Below are 21,461 nucleotides of genomic sequence, written 5' to 3'. Positions count from 1 at the left end.
TGGGAAAAAAAAGTGTAGGAGGCAAGGGGAAGACCACAGAAGAGTAGGGGACCCTCATTTCATCTGTTCCCTTGAATTCAGTTAGATATCTATCGAATCATTCTGAACACCCATGAATTCAACCTGAGATCTAAGAAAAGATTTGCTACAATTCTACAAATAGAAAAGCTATGACTTGAGGTGCCTGGGTGGCTCAGTCAGTTAAGGAGCTGCCTTTGGTTCAGGTTATGGTTTCAGGGTCCTGGGATGAGCCCTGTGTAGGGCTTCCTGCTTGGCAGGGGGTCTGCTTCTCCTTCCTCCTTTGCACCTCTACCCTACTTGTTCTCTCTCTGTTTTTTTTTTCTCTCAAATAAATGAATAGAAAAAAAAAGAAAGAAAAGCATGACTTTTTGCAAGATAGGAGGTGAGGAAAAGTGCATCTGAAGGCATATATCAGAAGATAAACCATGGGGGGGGGGAGTCTCCATGAGCTGACTATCAGAAATTGATATAGTAATGGAGCACAAGATCAGAACTTTTAGAAGTCTGCTTCTCTGAGGGACATCCCTGCCTGAAAGGTGGTCAGGTGGCCAAGAGGGGCAGAATCCTAGGTGGGTTACTATGTCCTCAGCATCCCCAGTGTCACAGAAAGAATGGAGGTGCCTGAGTCTGGCAGAATTCCCAAGCATTAGAGGATGGTAGTGGGCTATAATCAATGAGCCGGGATTAGGATCTCAGCTTGCTGTTGCCATAAACCATGAAATGTAGTGCAGTGGGGCTACCACTCTCTGAGAAAGAGCCCAGAAACTGACAGAATCACAGTGAGACACCCCTCAATCCCCTGGAAGATTGGTGCAGGTGTGCACTGCAGGACTTCACAGAGTTTGGCGCGCACAAAATTATTGACTGCTTTTTAGTGAAGGTGCACTGAAGAGTTGGGTTCATGATTTATCAGCTCTGGGGATGAAGATCAGGGGGCCACAATTTTTATTTTTATTTCTTTTAATCCTCTAAGGCTGTGTGGAAAGCTGTCAGGGAACAAAAGCCACCTTGAGCAACCCAAAGCTTCTTGCCCCGAGCCTGGTGCCCTGACAAAGGGCAGTGCAGCTCTGACCAAGCAAAGACACCTGAGAATCGATGCACTAAGCCTCTACCCCAGAAGACCAGCAGGTACAGTCTAATACCAAGTTTACGGATTACACAAGACTGAAAATCTGCTCTAGGTGGAAAATCATACACAGAATTTAAGGCTTTTTTTTTTTCATGAGTCTTTAGCCTTCTATTTTAAAGTTTTCTTTTTCTTTTTCTTTTCCTTTTCAACTAGTTTCTTATTTTATCAACTCTTTTTTTAAAGCCTTTTTGCTATTTTCATTTTTACACTTACATTGTATAGCTATATTCACAATTTTTGGCTTCCTTTCACTATATTCAAATGTATCTTTGTATACATATGTTTTCACTTTATAATTTTTGAATCTAGTGTCTCCTAACAATCAGACAAAATACACCAAGGACTAAATGTATTACACTATTTCATTCACCTGTTAGATTATATAATTTCTCTTTTTAACCTTACTTTTTTTTCATTTTTGTTTTCTTATCTCTTCAGATTTGTCTAGTGTCTATTTTACTGGGGTTGAGGTTAATATTTTTAAATATGGTCTCTCATTCATCTAGTCTCTGGACAAAATGAATAGAAGGAGAAATTCACAACAAAAGAAAGAACAAGAGGTAATACTCTGGTATAAATTTAACTGATATGGATATAAGTAAGATGTTGGACCTATAATTCATATAATGATTGAAAGGATATTAGCTGGACTTGAAAAAAGCATAAAAGATGCTAGAGAATTCCTTAATGCAGAAATAAAACAATGAAAATCTAATCAGGCAGAAATCAAATATACTTTAACTGAGATGCACTCTAAAATGGAATATCTAATGGCTAGGGTAAATGAGGAAGAAGAGAGAGTCAGTGACATAGAAGAAAAATGATGGAAAGTAAGGAAGCTAAGGAAAAGAGAGAAAAAGAACTACTGGATCATGAGGTGAGGCTTCAAAAATTCAGCAATACCATAAAGCAAAACAATATTAGAATAATTAGGGTTCCTGAGAAAAGGAGGGGGGGCAGAAGGTATATTTGAACAAATGATACCTGAGAACTTCACTAATCTGGGGAAGGAAACAGGTGTTCAAATCCAGGAGGCACAGAGAACCCTCCTCAAACTCAATAAAAATAGATCCAACACTGACATATAATACTGAAGCTTGCAAATTTCAGAGATAAGGACAAAATCCTGAAAGCAGCTTGAGACAAGACGTCCTTAACCTACAAGGGTAGAAATATTAGACTGGCAGAGAACCTACCCACAGAGACCTGACAGGTCAGAAACAAGGGCATGATGTATTGAGGGTATGCAATTAGCAAAGGCATGCAGCCAAGAATACTTTACCCATACTTTATTCAGAATGGAAGGGGAGATAAAAAGCTCCCAAGACAAACTGAAACTAAAAGAATTTGTGATCACTAAATCAACCCTGCAAGAAATATTAAAAGGGAACCTGGAAGCAAAGAAAGCCCAAAAGGTACATAGGTCAGAAAGGAACAAAGACAATATACAACCACAGCGACTTTACATGTAATACAATGACAACAAATTCATATCTTTCAATAGTTGCTCTGAATGTAAATGTGTAAATGAACCAATCAAAAGTCACAGGGTATCAGATTGGATAAAAAAGAAAGTCCCATCCCTATACTGTCTACAAGAGACTCATTTTAGACTGAAAGAAACCTCCAGATTGAAAGTGAGGGGGTGCAGAACCACTTGACATGCCAATGGACCTCAAAGGAGGCTGGTGTAGCAATCTTTCTATCAGATAAATTAGATTTTATACCAAAGCCTGCAGTAAGGGATGAAGAGGGAAACTGTATCATAATTAAAGTGTCTATTCAACAAGAAAATCTAACAATTATAAATATTTATGCCCACAGCCAATTTGATAAACTGATTAATAAAAATTAAAGAAACACATTGATGATAATAATGTAATATTGGGGACTTTAACACCCCACTCACAGCAATGGACAGATCATCTAAGCAGATCAAAAAGGAAATAAGGGCTTTGAATGACACACTGGACGAGACGGACTTCACAGATATATACAGATATTTCCATCCTAAAGAAAAAATGAATGAATAAAATAACAACTAACTAACTAACTAACTAACTAACTAACTAAATAAATAAATACACATTCTCCGTAGTGCACAGGGAACTTTCCCCAGAATAGCTCAAATACTGGATCACAAATCAGATCTCAACCAGTACCAAATGACTGGGATTATTCCCTGCATATTTTCAGACCACAATGCTTTGAGAGTTGAACTCATTATCAAGAGGAAATTTGTAAGGAACACAAATACATGGAGGTTAAAAACATCCTACTAAAAAATTAGTAAGTCAACCAGGAAATTAAAGAAGGATTCTAAAAATTTATGGAAACAAAGGAAAATGAAAACACAACTGCTCAAAACATTTGGGATGCAGCAAAGTCATTTCTAAGAGAGAATTACATAGAGGTACAAGCCTTCCTCAAGAAACAAGAAAAGTCTGAACTACACAGACTAACCATATGCCTAAAGGAGCTGGAGAGAGAAGAGGCAATAAAGCCTAAACCAAGCAGCAGACTAGGAGTAATAAAAATCAGAGTAAACATGAACAAAAAGTACAGTAGAACAGATCAACAAAATTAGCAGCTGGTTCTTTGAAAGAATTAATAAGATCAATAAATCCTGGACAGACATATCAAAATGAAAAAAGAAAGGATCCAAATTAATAAAATCATGAATGAAAGAGGAGACATCACAACCAACACCAAAGAAATACAATTATAAGAACATATTATGGACAAATATATGTGAGTGATTTAAGGAATCTGGAAGTTATGGAGGCAATCCTAGAAGCATATAAACTACAAAAATTGAAACAGGAAGAAACAGAACACCTGAACAGACCCATAACCACCAAAGAAATTGAAGCAGTAATCAAAAATCTTCCAAGAAACAAGAGTCCAGGGCCAGATGGCTTCTCAAGTGAATTCTACCAAGCATTTAGAGAATTAATACCTATTCCTCTGAATCTGTTTCAAAGAATAGAAATGAAAGGAAATCTTCCAAACTTGTTCTATGATGCCAGCATTTCCTTGATCCCAAAACCAAAGACACTACCAAAAAGGAGAATTACAGACTAATATACCTGATAAACATGGATGCCCAAATTCTCACCAAGATACTAGCCTATAGGTTCCAACAGTACATTAAAAGGATTATTCACCATGACCAAGTAGGATTTATTCCTGGGCTGCAAAATGGTTCAACATCCATAAATCAATGTGACACCACTACATTACTAAAAGAAAGGACAAGAACTTATGACCCTCTTAACTGATACAGAAAAAAAAAGACAAAGTACAACATCCTTTCTTGATTACACTCTACATGATTACACTCATACATATTTCTATTTTATAAAAGCCATCTACACAAACCCACAGAAAATTTCATTCTCAATGGGGAAAAACTGAAAGTATCTCCCCTAAGATTAGTAACACAGCAGGGATGTCCACTCTTACCACTGTTTTTCCACATAATACTAGAAGTATGGAAAACTTGTGCACTCTTAATGGGAATGTTAATTGGTGAAATCACTGTGGAAAACAGTGGGTGTTTCCTCAAAAAAAATTAAAAAATAGAAATATCATGTAATACAAGAGTCTCTGTACCGGATATTTCCCCCCAAAAAAATGAAAACACTAATTTAAAAAGATACATGTATCCCCAGTCAGTTAAGTGTCTGCCTTCAGCTCAGGTCATGATCCCAGGGTCCTGGGATGGAGCCACACATAGGGCTCTCTGCTCTGTGGGGATCCTGCTTCTCGCTCTCCCCACCCACTGCTCATGCTCTTTCTCTCTCAAATAAATACATAAATACAAAAAATCTTTTAAAAAACATATGGTTTCACTCATTTATGGAACATAAGATGTAGGAAGATCAGTTGGAGAAGAAAGGGAAGAAGGAAGGGGGGTTAAACAGAAGGGGGAATGAACCATGAGAGACTATGGACTCTGGGAAACAAACTGAGGGCTTCAGAGGGGAGGGGGGTGGGGGAATGGGATAGGCCGTTGATGGGTAGTAAGGAGGGCACATATTGCATGGTGCACTGGGTGTTATATGCAAGTAATGAATCATGGAACTTTACATAAAAAACTAGGGATGTGCTGTATGGTGACTAACATAACATAATAAAAAAATTATAAAAAAATAAAAAATAAAAAACAATATGTGCATCCCTCTCCCTCTCTCTCTCTTTCTCTCCTCTTCTTCATACATATACCTATATATGTATGTGTCTATATGTATTTATACACATAGATACATATATACCTATGTGTATACACATACATGTCCTATTGATTCTGATTATCAGGAGAACACTGATATACCAAGAAGATAGAAAAATATTTATTTTTTAAACGGTTATTTATTTATTTATTTATTTATTTATTTATTTATTTATTTGACAGAGACAGAGACAGTCAGTGAGAGACGGAACACAAGCAGGGGAAGGGGGAGAGGAATAAGTAGGCCTCCAATGGAGGAGCCTGATGTGGGGCCCCATCCCAGAACACTGGGATCATGCCCTGAGCCAAAGGCAGACACTTGACGACTGAGCCACCCAGGCGTCCCTAGAAAAATATTTAAAGATTAAATAAATAAATTTGAAACACTAACTTACATTAATATATTTATAAAAAGAAGTCAAGCAATAGAGAATGTGTAAAGAATTAAATTTCATAGAAGCAGTATGTACAAGTGTAGAAAGCATTCTGAAAAAAAAATCAGCAGACACAAGGTGTAAGAGAATTCTACTAAATATTTAAAAATTAGATTATCCTGGGGCGCCTGGGTGGCTCAGTCAGTTAAGCATCTGCCTTCGGCTCAGGTCATGATCCCAGGGTCCTGGAATAGAGTCTCACATCAGGCTCCCTGCTCAAGGGGAAGACTGCTTCTCCCTCTGCGTATGCTACTCCCCCTGCTTGTGCTCTCCTCTCTCTGTCAAATAAATCAATAAAATCTTGAAAAAATAAAAATTATATTATCCTAATACTATTTTAATCATTTCAGTCCATTGAAAGAGAATAAAAAATTAAGTAAATGCATAGAATATTGGTATTGAAACTTGACAGACAGCACACAAAATACTATTAACCAAATTCACACTATGTCACCTGTTATAAGGTAAAAAAACAGAAGTTTGGTCACATTGAAATAAAAACCTTATTTAGGAAAAAAATCCTTAAGAAAAGTTACATGACAAATGAAAAATTGAGAAAAATGGTTAACTTAGACAAGAAAGTATGTTTTTAGTATTTAAAAGCTCCTTAAAAATGGAAATTGAAAAACAACTCTATAAAAAATGGTAAAGTATTTGAACAGACAATTCAGGGATATGAAATACAAATGACTTTTAGACACTAAAAAATAATTAACTGGCTCATAATAGAAAGAAAAATAATACTATACTAATATCACAGTGTCTTACCTACAAAATTGACAAAACAGCAAAAGTTTAACAATATATCTTATTGATGAGTTTGTGGGACAATAGATACCTTCATACATTGCTAGTGGGAATGCAATATTATAAAATCCCAATGTAGAGGAATTTGGGAATGATAAGCAGAATTGCATAGTTACCATTCAGTTCAACATGACCCCTTCTGGAACTCTATGTGGAAGTTATGCTTGCAAAAATTCAGGACTATTTATAGTAGCAGTATTTGTTATAACATCATCAAAAACAGAATCCCAAATATACCTACCCAATTCCCTTTATTCATGCTCATTTCAGGAATGCAATGTTAACTCCCTGATCCTAATGTTTTTTCAAATTTTTCCATGATCCTACCAGAATATACTAACAAATACACATTTATGGGGGTTCTGGTCCAAGATGGCAACATAGGATTCCCTAGAGCCATGTCCTCCATGGAACACACAAACTCACACCTATTAATAGAGCAATTCCTCCTGAAGAAGAACTGAGGTCTGACTGAAAATCTTTTGCACAAGAAAAGAAAGAATGCCAAAATAGAATGGAAAGAGAGATGGAGACATGGTGATAAAGGAACCCCTACCAACAATGCTGCAAATTGCATGGGAGGGATAGTACTAAGGGAACAATCAGGAGCGGATTTGTCCATCCTTGGACACAGAAAAACAAAATGACATGGGTTGAAAGATAAACTAGTTCATAAATCATCCAGTCCTTGAACTCTGCCAAATGGTATAGGAGCTGCTAGTACTCTTTCCAGGTCAGAGGGGATGGTCAGCAACAAGGATTACAACCCCCTCCACCTTGAAAGTGTAGACCAGTGCATACTCTATATACCTTAGCTGGCCTGCTGGCTCAGTCATCCTGAATCCCCAGTCCACATCAGCCCCAGCTGTCCCACCCTAGGTGACCACAAGGGTGGTGGAAACTGGGCTACTACAGGTTAGCACTGCAGACTTTGCACCAAGGTGACACAAGCACAAAGTACCCCAGAACACTCCAGGCCACACCACTTTACCATCAGACACTCTTGCTAGGGCATCCCCAGACGGCTCTGGGATCTCCTGGCTGATGCCTGCTTTGGATCTCGTTGCCCCCCACCCCCAGAAAGTATCCCCTGTGCCAAGTGCCCTAGAAATCCAAGGCCTGTGACAACATCCATTGTAGCCACTCTGCCAGGGCACTCTCTGTGTGGAACACCCTGGAACACCACCCTCAGTTCCTCTCACTGTACCAGGGCACCCACTGTGCTAAACACCTTACAACACCCGAGCTTGCACTCGATTTTGCTCCAAGTGTCAGTCAGGTCACTCTCAGTATGGAGAGCTCCAGGATAACCTGGCTTGCAACCACGTTGTCCTACAAGGGCACAGTTTTCATGGAGAGTGCAGGGACACACTGTCCCATGACCATTTTAGGATTAGCTGTCCTGACAGGGTGATCACTGTACAGTGTGTTCCAAGACCTCCTAAACTATACCATGCTTTGGCTCCAGCCACCCCTCCAGGGCACCTTCTGTCCAGAATGTTCTGGAACATGCCAGTTTAAATGTATTTCAGTTTCAGCTATACTGCCAAGGTTGCCTTTGAGTGTAGAGCCTTGAGTCCACAACTTGCACCTACTTTAGTTGCAGCTATCTGGCCAGTGTACCTTTCATAAACAGAGAGATCAAACACCGCCCAGCCTGCATACACATAAGCTCTAGGTATTCCACCAATGTGCCCCTTGCACAGAGCACTTGGGGCATCCTGACTTGCACCCATTTCAGAGTCAGCTTTCCTGCTAGTGTGACTTCAAAACATAAAACTCTGGGACATGAGTACTTGCAGCCACTTCAGCTCATCAACAGGGTACCTGCTACAAGGAAAACCTGAGTACTCCCAGTCCACACTGTCACAGCTCCATTCAGCCACCAAAAGTAACCAAAGCACACAAAGTGTATGTAGGGGATGACCATGCACAAGACCATCCCTTCAAGTTTAGGAGAAGTAGCTGTTCAGCCTAATCTATAGAAACAAACACAGAAACTAAAGCAAAATGGAAAAAGAGAGGAACATGGTCCAGAAGGAAAAATAAACAAACAGAGGAACAACAACAACAACAAAAACAAGAAAGTAACCTCCGGGAAAGTTACTAAGTGAAATGGAGATAAGGAATATGCCTGATAAAGAGTTTAAAGTAGTGGTTGTGAAGTGGCTCACTGGGCTGGAGACAAGAGTGGACAAACTCAATGAGATCTACCAAGACCTTATTATATATGAATCAACATCACTCATCAACAGGGAAATGCAGATCAAAACTACAATGAGATATCACTTCATACCTGTCAGAATGGCAAAAATCAATAACACAAGAAACAACAGGACTTTGCAAAGATATGGGGAACAGGGAAAGCTCTTGCACTCTTGTTGGGAATGCAAGCTGGTGCAGGCGCTCTGGAAAAGAGTATGGGGATTCCTCAAAAAGGTAAAAATAGAACCCCTGTGATCCAGCAATTACACTATGGAGTATTTACCCAAGGAACACAAAAACACAAATTCAAAAGGATACATGCACCCCTATGTTTATAACAGCATTATTTTTGATAGGAAAAAAAATATGGAAGCAGCCCAAGTATTAACTGTTTGATTAATGGATAAAGAATATGTGGAATATATATAATAAAATATTATTCAGCCATAAAAATAATGAATTTGTGCCATTTGCAATAACATTGGTGGAGTTAGAGAGTACTATGCTATGTGAAATAAGTCAGAGAAAGACAAATAACATATGATTTCACTCATATGTAGAATTTAAGAAACAAAACAAATGATCACAGGGGAAAAAAGAGAGAGTGAGGCAAACCAAGAAACAGACTCTTAAGTACAGAGAACAAACTGATGGTTACCAGAGGAGAGGTGGGTGCAGGGTTGGGTTAAATAGGTGATGGGTATTAAGGAGTGTACTTGTTATGATGAGCACTGGGTGTTGATGTAAGTGTTTTTTCACATATTGTACACCTGAAACTAATATTATACTACACGTTAACTAACTGGAATTTAAATAAGAAGTTAAAAAAAATTCACAGTGAGATATAACCTTCTACCTATCTGAATGGCTAAAATACAAGGTTCAAACAAACAAAAAACAAGACCTATTCATGCTGCCTATAAGATACTTGCCCCAGACCTAAAGACACATACATACTGTAAGTGAAGCAATGGAAAAACAATGTGCAAATGAAAATTTAAAAAATAAAGCTGGGTAGCAACACTTATATCAGACAAAATAGACATTAAAACAAAGACTGTAACACGAGACCAAAAGGGCATTACATAATGATAAAGGGATCAATATAGCAAGAGGATAAAATAATTTATAAATATTTATGCACCCACTATTGGAACACTTAAATACATAAAGCAAATACCAGCACAAACTACCCTCCCACCAACAATTTATGAGATTGTACAGTTCCTTGAAACTTGATTAGAACTTGACGAGATCATGATATAAGGGGAAAGCTTTCATATGCACAGTAAAGTGAATTGGCTTAAATAGAGGTTAACCTTGGACCTTGGTATCATCAATTCAATCATTAACATAGTAACTACTCAGGCAACCATCCATTCAAATATGTGTAGCCCAGACTACAGAATACGGGTTCACATGATGATAGGACCTAGGAATGCCTTGCTGAGTTCTATCTTTTCCTCATAATTTCCATTAGCCCTTCTCCATTTTCTCATTTAGTAAGTATGCATTTTCTCAGGTTTGTTTGTTTGTTTGTTTTTATTTTTGTTTTGGTTTTATTTTTGTTAAATAAGTTGTAAATTCAGCTTTCAGAAAAGACCCTTGTCCCAGTCTCTCTCTATCCTTTGCTACAGTGATGAGTCCAGGGATGGTGTAGAAGAGAGGCAGGGCTAGGCAAAAATGTTGAATAGTTTTGTGGTGGCCTGACTAATTATCTTGTGAATGGTGGCTATTTTTCTTCAGAGAATAATTGTAAATATTCAGCCTTCATGATACAAAGTCATGCTAATTAGAGTCTGGGGACAGAATGTTTCTAGAACATTTCCTCTTGAGGTCTTTAATTAGGAAAGGATCTGGATTATGTAATATATGTGCTGTCTCTGATCAGAACCTTAACTTATAGCCCATTCTCATTTTAACTGTATGATTTGAGCCAGTCTGATCTGTGAAGATACAATGAGCCTCTATCTACCCACACCCTCGATCAATTCTTAGTCTTAGCTCAGACATGAGAACAGAGGACCAACAGCTTCTCACCCAGAGTGCAGCACCAAAGAAACCCGGGAGTCCAGGTGGCAATCACAAAAGGGAATGACAGAAATTGTGAGGTAGCCATCTTTAACATTTACTCTAGTGCCTGAAATTTTTCTGTATTTCAAAAAACAAATCATATTATTACTGTAAGAGTATATTTCAATTAATAATGATAATTACAGGCTATTAAAATAATTTTGTACAATTTGTGTATATTAACTCTGATGGACAAGGCAGGTAAGATAGTCAAATTATATTGAGAATGTAAATAAGAGCATAGCTCTATGTGAGTTTAATAAATAATGTCCATCCTCAATCATGTTCCCTACAAGTTTTTATTTAATGTTCAGATGTTATTTTATTTTATTTTTTTATTTTAATGTTTTTTTTTTATATTATGTTAGTCACCATACAGTACATCCCTGGTTTCTGATGTAAAGTTCGATGATTCATTAGTTACGTATAACACCCAGTGCACCATGCAATATGTGCCCTCCTTACTACCCATCACCAGCCTATCCCATTCCCCCAACCCCTCCCCTCTGAAGCCCTCAGTTTGTTTCTCATAGTCCATAGTTTCTCATGCTTCATTCCCCCTTCTGATTAACCCCCCCTTTCTTTATCCTTTTCTTCCCCTACCGAACTTTCTAGTTCTTATGTTCCATAGATGAGAGAAATCATATGATAATTGTCTTTCTCTGTTTGACTTATTTCACTTGGCATTATCTCCTCCAGTCCCATCCATGTTGCAGCAAATGTTGAGAAATTGTTCTTTTTGATAGCTGAGTAATATTCCATTGTATATATGGATCACATCTTCTTAATCCAGTCATCTGTTGAAGGGAATATCAGTTCCTTCCATGATTTAGCTATTGTGGACAATGCTGCTATGAGCATTGAGGTGCATAAGGCCCTTCTCTTCACTACGTCTTTTTCTTTGGGGTAAATACCCAGTAGTGCAATGGCTGGATCATAGGGTAGCTCAATTTTTACCTTTTTAAGGGACCTCCACACTGTTTCCCAGAGTGCCTGTACCAACTTGCATTCCCACCAACAATGTAGGAGGGATCCCCTTTCTCCACATTCTCTCCAACAATTGTTGTTTCTTGCCTTGTCAATTTTTGCATTCTAACGGGCGTAAGGTGGTATCACAGTATGGTTTCAATTTGAATTTCCCTGATGGCTAATTACTTTGAACATTTTTTTCATGTGTCTGTTAGCCATCTGTATGTCATCATTGGAAAAGTGTCTGTTCAAATCTTCTGCCCATTTTATGATTTGTTTATGTGTTTCTTGTGTATTGAGTTTGAGAAATTCTTTGTAGATCTTGGATACCATTCTTTTATCTGTAGCATCATTTGCAAATATATTCTCCCATTCTGTGGGATGCCTCTTAGATTTTTTGACTATTTCCTTGGCTGTGCAGAAGCTTTTTATCTTGATGAAGTCCCAAAAGTTCATTTTTATCTTTTGTTTCTCTTGCCTTTGGAGATGTGTCATGAAAAAGGTTGCTTTGGCTGATGTCGTAGAGGTTGCAGCCTATGTTCTCCTCTAGGATTTTGATGGATTCCTGTCTCACATCAAGGTCTTTCATCCATTTGGAGTTTACCTTTGTGTATGGTGTGAGAGAGTGGTCAAGTTTCATTTTTTTTTCCATGTAGCTGTCCAATGTTCCCAGCACCATTTATTGAAGAGACTGTCTTTTTTCCACCGGATGTTTTTTCCTGCTTTATCAAAGTCTAGTTGCCAAAAGAGCCAAGGGTCCATTTCTGGGTTCTCTATTCTGTTCCATTGGTCTATGTGTCGGTTTTTGTGCCAGTACCATGCTGTTTTTGTGATCACAGCTTTGTAATACAGCTCAAAATCTGGCATTGTGATGCCCTAAGCTTTGTTTTTCCTTTTCAACAATTCCTTGGCGATTCGGGTCTTTTCTGGTTCCATACAAATTTAAGGACTATTTGTTCAAGTTCTTTGAAAAATGTCATTGGTGTTTTGATCGGGATAGCATTGAAAGTGTAGATTGCTCTGGGTAGCATGGACATTTTAACTATGTTAATTCTTTTGATCCATGAGCATGGAATATCTTTCCATCTTTCTGTGCCTTCTTTAGTGTCTTTCAAGAGTGATTTATAGTTTTTAGAATATAGATCGTTTATGTCTCTGGTTAAGTTAATTCCAAGGTAACATATGGTTTTTCGTGCTATTGTAAATGGGATGGATTCCCTAATTTCTCTTTCTTCAGTCTCATTATTTGTATATAGAAATGCAACTGATTTCTGAGCGTTGATTTTGTATCCCACCACATTACTGAATTTTTCTATAACTTCTAATAGTTTGGGCATGGATTCTTTTGAGTTTTCCATATAGAGTATCATGTCATCTGCAAAGAGAGACAGTTTGACTTCTTCTTTGCCAGTTTGGATACCTTTTATCCTTTTTTGTCGTCTGATTGCTGTTGCAAGGACTTCTAGTACTATGTTGAATAATAGTGGTGAGAGTGGGCATTCTTGTTGTGTTCCTGACCTTAAGGGAAAGGCTTCCAGCTTTTCCCCATTGAGAATGATATTTGCTGTAGGCTTTTCATAGATGGTTTTTATGAGATTGAGGAATGTACCCTCTATCCCTACACTCTGAAGGGTTTTAAACAGGAAAGGATGTTGTATTTTGTCAAATGCTTTTTCTGCATCAATTGAGCGGATCATATGGTTCCTGAGTCTTTTCTTGTTGATATGATGTATCACGCTGATCGATTTGCGAATGTTGAACCATGCTTGCATCTCAAGGATGAATCGCACTTGGTCATGATGGATAATCCCTTTAATGTACTGTGGGCTTCTATTAGCCAGGATCTTGTTGAGGATTTTGGCGTCCATATTCTCTAGGGAAATTGGTCTGTAATTCTCCTTTTTTATGGGGTTTTGACTGGCTTGGGGATCAAGGTAATATTGGCCTCATAGAATGAGTTTGGTAGCTTTCCTTCTGTTTCTATTTTTTGAAATAGCTTTAGGAGAATAGGTATTATTTCTTCTTTGAATGTTTGGTAGAATTCCCCAGGAAAACCGTCCGGGCCTGGAGTTTTGTTATTTGGAAGGTTGTTTATCACTGACTCAATCTCTTCATAATTAATTGGCCTGTTTAAAAAATCAATTTCTTCCTGTTTCAGTCTTCGTAGTTTATAGGTTTCCAGGAAGGCCTCCATCTCTTCCAGATTGCTTAATTTATTGGCATAAAGCTGTTGATAAAAGTTTCTAATAATCCTTCCAATTTCATTTGTGTTGGTTGTGACCTCTCCCTTTTCATTCAGAGTTTTATTAATTTGGGTCCTTTCTCTATTCTTTTGGATAAGTCATGCCAGCAGTTTGTCAATTTTATTGATTCTCTCAACGAACCAGCTTCTAGTTCTGTTGATCTGCTCTACTGTACTTCTGGTTTCTAATTCAGTGATTTCTGCTCTAATCTTGGTCAACTGCTTTCTCGTGCGTGGATTAGGCCTGTCCCTCTGTTGCTGTTCCTGCTTCTTTAGGTGAGAATATAAAAACTGCATTTTAGATTGTTCTATTCTTTTGAGTGAGGCTTCAATGGCTATGTATTTCCCCCTTAGGACTGCCTTTGCAGTATCGCATAGGTTTTGGACCATTGGGTTTTCAATCTCGTTGGTCTCCATAAATTGTTTAAATTTATTTTTGATTTCCTGGTTTATTGAGTCATTCCCGAGCAGGATGGTTCTTAGTCTCCAAATGTTCACGTTTCTTCCAAACTTTTCCTTTTGGTTGAGTTTCAATTTCAGAGTATTGTGGTCTGAGAATATGCAGGGAATAATTTCAGTCTTTTGGTACTGGTTGACACCTGTTTTGTGACCCAGAACATCGTCTATTCCTGAGAATGTTCCATAGGCATTAGAATAGAATGTGTATTCTTTTGTTCTGGGGCGTAGTGTTCTATATACATACATACATATATATATATATATATATATATATATATATATATATATATATATATATATATATATATATATATATATATGAGGTCCTACTTGTCGAGTATGGCATTCAAAGCTCTTGTTTCTTTGCTGATTTCTTGCTTAGGTGATCTGTCTGCTGCTGATAGTGGAGTGTTGTGGTCCCCTACTATTAGTGTATTTTTGTCTATATGTCTCTTTATTGTGGTTGAGGGTGGGCTTGTGTATCTTGCTGCTCCCCTGTTGGGGGCATATATATTTATAATTGTCATATCCACTTCTTGGGTACATCCTTTAAGAATAATATAGTGCCCTTCTGTGTCTCTAACTATAGCCTTTAGTTTAAAATCCAGTCTGTTTGATATAAGAATTGCTACCCCAGGTTTCTTTTGAGGTCCATTGGCGTGAAAGATGTTATTCCATCCCTTTACTTTCAGTCTGAATGTATCTTAAGGTTCAAAATGAGTCTCTTGTAGACAGCAAATGGATGGGTCATGTCTTTTTATCCAATCTGCATCCCTGTGTCTTTTATGGGAGCATTTAGGCCATTTACATTGAGACTGATTATTGAGAGATATGATTTTAATGATGCCATGTTGCCTGTAAAGTCTTTGTTTCTATAGATTGTGACTTTCTCTTCTGTTATCACTCTTGGGGCCTTTTTACTTTTACAGAACCCCTCTTAATATCTCCTGTAGGGCTGGTTTCTTGGTTATGAAATTGGTCAATGACTGGGGATTCTGGGAGGTCTTTATTTCTCCATCAATTCTGAATGACAGCCTTGCTGGATAAAGGATTCTTGGCTGCATGTTTTTCTCTGAAAGAGCTTTAAAAATGGCCCCCCAACCCTTTCTCTCATTCCAGGTCTGTGTAGACAGGTCTGACATAATTCTGATACCTTTGCCTTGGTACGTGAGAAATTTCTTTGCCCTGGCCACTTTTAATACTGTATCATTGAATCTAATATTTGCGAATTGCACCATGACGGGATGTGGCATTGGTTTGTCGTGGTTGAGCTTGGGAGGGGTCCTCTCTGCTTCTTGGACATGAATGTTTGTTTCCCTTGCTAGATTAGGAAAGTTTTCAGCTACAATTTGTTCGAATATATCTTCTAGACCTCTGTTTTTCTCCACCCTCTCGGGGATGCCAATGATTCTGACACTGGAACGTTTCATTGAGTCTAATCTCCCATAACCTACATTCCCGAACGTGGATTTATTTTAATGTTTCATCTCTAAAATGATTTGTCCTCATAAGTTAGATAATAGAGAAGGTCAAATGTATCATGGGTATAAGATCTTATATTAATGATGATAATTGAGGTCCTGGGCTCCAGGGTCCAAAAGAATAGGGTTAAAGGTTCAGCCCTATCACCTTCCTCAGTCGTCTTGGGAAAAGTCTTCATGTCTCCACACATTGTCTTTGAAGTCAGTAAACTGGATGAAGCACCAGCACACAGATCTGAGGTATCATTGTGATTGAATGCACCATAGTCTGTAAAGAGCTGAGTACACTGCATGGCATAACCAGTATTCAATAAAGGAAAGCTCATGACTTATTTTCTCTAGTCAATAAAATACGTATTGACACAGTGTGATCTGTAAATCATCATTGCACATTTCTCCTAGTTGTCTATTTGGCTGGTTTAGCACATTGATGTGAAAATATTAAAAATAGAATTAATTAAAAATTGTAACCAACAAAACCACATTTATATTAAAACAGAAATCAAAGTAGATAATTATCATATGATCCAACATTTTTTAAAAAGTTGATTTGTATATGTGTAGTTATATAAGAATCACCATATCAGGCAGTCACTTAGAATTTATACTATCTACTCTGTTCTTTTTTTGACAGAAAACATGTGGAAGGCCTTGCTAAATCCAAAGCCATCATGGATGGGGTCATGATATGATTTGATTTATTTTCTGTTTCTCTCTCATCAGAGGTGAGGAGAAGTGACACACAAGTATTCCAACCCCTGCCCAAATAATGAGCTGTTTTGGCATCACAGGGAGGAGTGGAGTTGTTCTCATGGATGACACCTCTGTCTCAGGGTTATCAGGACTGCTCTGAAGCTTAACACAGGCAAAGCTGATCTCTGAAGAGGTAAGAACTGGACAGCCAGACAGCCACCCAGGGTGTGGAGTGTCCAGTCCCTTTCTATTCTGCTGGGTCCCTGGGAGAGAGGCTACAATCACTGGAGATATATCATGGGGGTTTCTGGACATCATAACAAGCACCTCCTCATTGCCAGGTGGGCTAAAAGTTGCCAAGCCATATTGTTTGTTTAACTAACACAAATGGTAAAATACAGATGTGCTTAACTCTACCAGTTTCTTTGATCTAAACCTCTCAAGGAAAGGGACAAGCACCCAGAAGAAAACACAGGTATAAAGGGAAGATTCAATGCATGGATTGTAGTAATTGAAAATGTAAATATATTTTCTGGGAACATATCTGTGTTACATGTCATTGAAGCATTTTGGTTTCCTGAAGAATTTCTATTCTTCTGCTTTTTAAGACACAACTGAAGCTCCTCTTAATATTCCCAGGCCCCATTCCAGTATGGTGTTGTTCAGGAATTTGCATTTATGTTTGTTTGTTTGTTTGTTTGTTTTAAGAATTAATTTCTTTCAAAAAAAAGAATTAATTTCTTTCTTTCTTTCTCTTTCTTTCTGAGAGAGAGAGAGAGAGAGAGAGAGAGAGAGAGAGACAGAACACAAGCAGGGGGGAGGGGCTGAGGGAGTGGGCAAAGCAGACTCCCTGCTAAGCACGGACCCTGACTCTGGGCTTCATTCCAGGACTAAGAGATCATGACCAGAACTGAAGGCAGACACTTAACCAACTGAGCCACCCAGGCATGCCAGAAATCTGTATTTTTTATAGTAGTCTTCTTTGATTCTGTTGAGCAGACAACTTTGAGAAACATTCTTCGGTACATCAGTAGGCTCTAGAATCATATTGTCAGGGTTTCCTCGTGGTTCTTCTGCCATTGGAAAATTACCCAATCTCTCTCAGCTCCACTGCTCTTATTAGTAAAATAGGGATACAATTATTTGTATTAATTCATTCTTCTTTTGTTTGTTTTTTAAGTTTTTATTTAAAGTCCACTAAGTTAACATACATTATTAGTTTCAGGTGTACAATATAGTGATTCAACTCTTAGATACAACACTCAGTGCTCGGCTTAACAAGTGCACCCTTTAATCCCAATCACCATTTACCCCATCAGCCCTGGTAACCATAAATTTGTTCTCTATAGCTGACTCTGTTTATTAGTTTGGCTCTCTCTCTCTTTTATTTTTCCTTCATTCATTTGTTTTGTTTCTTAAATTCCACATATGAGTGAAATCAAATGACATTTGCTTTCCTCTGACTGACTTATTCCACTTAGCATAGTACTCTCCAGATCCATCTATGCCCTTGGAAAGAGCAATATTTCATTAATTTTTGTGGCTGAGTAATATTCTATTGTGTGTGTGTGTGTGTGTGTGTGTGTGTGTGTGTGTGAGTGTGTGTGTGTATTACATCTTTATCCATTCATCAGTCAATGGGCCCTTGGGCTATTTCAAATGTCTGGCTAATGTAGATAATGCTACTATAAACATTAGGGTGCATGTATCCGTTTGAATTAGTATTTTTATATTCTTTGTGTAATTACCTGGAAAACCATACAGTACACCGTAAGTTTTTGATGTAGTGTTCCATGATTCACTGTTTGCATATAACACCCAGTGCTCCATGCAATACATGCCCTCCTTAATACCCATCACTGGGCTAGCCGATCCACCCACCACCCTCCCCTCTAAAACCCTCAGATTATATCCTGGAGTCCATAGGCTCTCCTGGTTCATTTCCCCCTCTGTTTAGTCACGCCCTTAATTTTTCCCTTCCTTCTCCTACTGATCTCCCTGCCATTCATTATGTTACACAAATGAGTGAAACCATATATAATTGTCTTTCTCTGCTTGACTTATTTAACTTAGCATAATCTCCCCCAGTCCCATCCCTATTGATGCAAATGTCGGGTAATCATTCTTTCTGGTGGCTGAGTAATATTCCATTGTATATATGGACCATATATTCTTTATCCATTCATCTGTTGAAGGGCATCTCAGCTCCTTCCACTGTTTGGCTATTGTGGACAATGCTACTGTGAACACTGGGGTGCATATGGCCTTTCTCTTCACTATGTCTGTATCATTTACCCCAGTAGTGAAAATCCTGGGTCATAAGGTAGCTCTATTTTTAACTTTTTGAGTGACATCCACAGTGTTTTCCAAAGTAGCTGTACCAACCTGCATTCCCAACAACAGTGTAAGAGGGATACTCTTCCTCCACATCCTCTTCAACATTTGTTGTTTCTTGCCTTTATATGAAAACACCTCTAATACATAAAGTTAATGGAATGCATTTAATATGTACACTCTGGTTTCTAAATGCACATTAAATCTTGGATAAGGAATATAGAAAAAATAGTAAGAACTGATTCAAAATATTTTTATATTTGCCATTGTTCTTAAACTTTAACAAGAAACTGCTTCATTTCTATGATATTTTTAATGAATCCACTCTCTCTCTATTGTCATTAGGCAGAGCCATGAGGAGTGGGAATGAGACAGAAACCACAGATTTCATTCTCCTTGGTATTTACCCTGAATTTAAACACATCACAGCCATGGTCTCCATCATTCTCCTGATCTACACGGCTGCCTTCATTGGCAACACTCTTCTGATCCTCCTCATTTGGTTGTATTCCCACCTCCACACCCCCATGTACTTCTTTCTCAGTCAGCTCTCTTTGATGGACTTAACATTGATCTCTAGCATTTTCCCCAAGATGATGGCCAACTTCTTCTCTGGATGGCGGAGCATATCATTCCTGGCTTGTGGGACTCAAATTTTCTTCTCCCTGACTGTGGCCATTGCAGAATGCATCCTTATAACTCTCATGTGCTTTGATCGTTATGTGGCTATATGTGAACCTCTCCGATACCCAATCATTATCAACCCTAGGGTTTGCTTACAGATGATTGCCATGTCTTGGGCTGGAGGGGCACTTACTTCACTAGGCCACACTGCTTTTACCTTGCATTTTAATATCTGTAGCCCCAGAGAGATTCCCCACTTCTTCTGTGAAGTCATGGCTGTGCTTAGGATCGTCTGTGAGGATATCTCAGTCTATGAGAAGGCAGTGGTCATAACAAGCATCCTTGTTCTGCTGCTGCCCTTATCTCTCATCTTGGCTTCCTATGTTGTCATCTTCCTTGCTGTACTCCGAATGAACTCCCCAGAAGGCAGGAACAAGGCTCTGGCCACCTGTTCCTCTCATCTCTGTGTGGTGGGTCTCTATTTTGGTCCAGGTATGTGCATCTACATGAGACCCGGTTCTGCCCATACTCCAAAGTTGAATCAGGGTCTCTTTCTGTTTGGAACTGTCCTCACTCCACTCCTAAACCCTCTTGCCTACAGTCTTAGAAACAGGGAAGTTCTAAGTGCACTGAAAATGTTAATGGGGTGGTGTCAGTCCTCCATGTAAATGGCAGAAATCCCACTGTCACTCATAGGCAAAACAGAGATGTATCAGCAAAGGGGCATTTTGTCAGTTAAAAAAAATAATAACAATAATCCCTTCAAGATCCTGGGAAAGTCCACTCACTTTACTGAGTTTATCTGCAGAAAAGAAAAAAAAAGTTTATTGTTTCCTTTCTCCATCTTAAAATTTATTTCTGATCTTCCTATATGATGTGCTGAAAAAGGACAAGGAACTGTGTACATCAATTATCTTCATGATTCATACTTGATGGTAATGTGCACTTTAGCATTTCCAAAAGTTTCATGTTGATTCCATGAAAAAAGGTCAGTGTCTGCATCTCTAGAATGAAAAAACAAACAAACAAAAAAAAACACAAAAACACAAACAAACAAAGCACATAGATACCTCAGGATAATTCCCTCTAAAATTAATTAATGGGTATGATGATACATGAGGAATCAGATAAATTTAGCAGTGTTGCTTTGTTCTATCTATCTAACAGAACTATTAATTCCTCTTACTCCTGTAAAAAATAGTCTTCATTCAATGTAAGTGCTTCCAAAGATTGGTTTTCTGATTATGTGCATTAGAATTGTTTGCTGATGTCAAAAAATATACCACTGTTGTGCCCATCTCAGATTAGCAGAATTAGAATCTGTTAAAATGGGCTCAAGAATCTGACTGGCAGTCCGTTTAGTGATTGTCATGTTTACCAAGGTTTGTAAGCCACTGATCTAATTATTGACCTAATTTTCTAGACCTGCCTTGCAAAATAATTTCTGAGTGTTAAAGTTACCTGATCCCTTTGTAATGTATATAATAGAACAGTTCAAGGTGGCTAGCAAAAACTAATGCTCTTTTTTTTTAAGACAGTAGAAAATAAACTTTATGTTTGGAATAGTTCATAATTTAAAACATTTGAGCACAGAGTAAACGGAAAGTAAAAATTAAAAAAAGACTCATATTTGTGATATAAAATATGAATGATAGAAAATATTTATAACACAATAAAAGTTAAAGCAGGAGGCATTATAGGTGTTTCCAAAGTGTTGATATATTTCCAAAAAAATTGAAAATATACCATTGAGCTC

General features: G+C 38.0%; 1 protein-coding gene across 1 annotated transcript; it reads left to right on the top strand.

Annotated features, from left to right (window-relative positions):
• Positions 1 to 19,434: 19,434 nt before the first annotated feature.
• Positions 19,435 to 20,373, top strand: LOC123794551 (olfactory receptor 2M5-like). Its single transcript, XM_045800718.2, has one exon. It carries the CDS (start codon positions 19,435 to 19,437, stop codon positions 20,371 to 20,373), a length of 939 nt encoding a protein of 312 aa, XP_045656674.2.
• Positions 20,374 to 21,461: the final 1,088 nt, after the last annotated feature.

This window comes from Ursus americanus, chromosome 5 (assembly GCF_024610735.1).
Source record: "Ursus americanus isolate L20-20 chromosome 5, mUrsAme1.1.p, whole genome shotgun sequence".
NCBI lineage: Eukaryota > Metazoa > Chordata > Mammalia > Carnivora > Ursidae > Ursus > Ursus americanus.
The sequence above is the reverse complement of the archived record's forward strand: the minus strand, read 5'-3'. Positions and strand labels throughout refer to the sequence as shown.

Bases quoted from the DNA above. Each gene is read 5' to 3' on its own strand.
- LOC123794551 (XM_045800718.2), top strand. From the start codon at position 19,435: ATGAGGAGTGGGAATGAGACAGAAACCACAGATTTCATTCTCCTTGGT.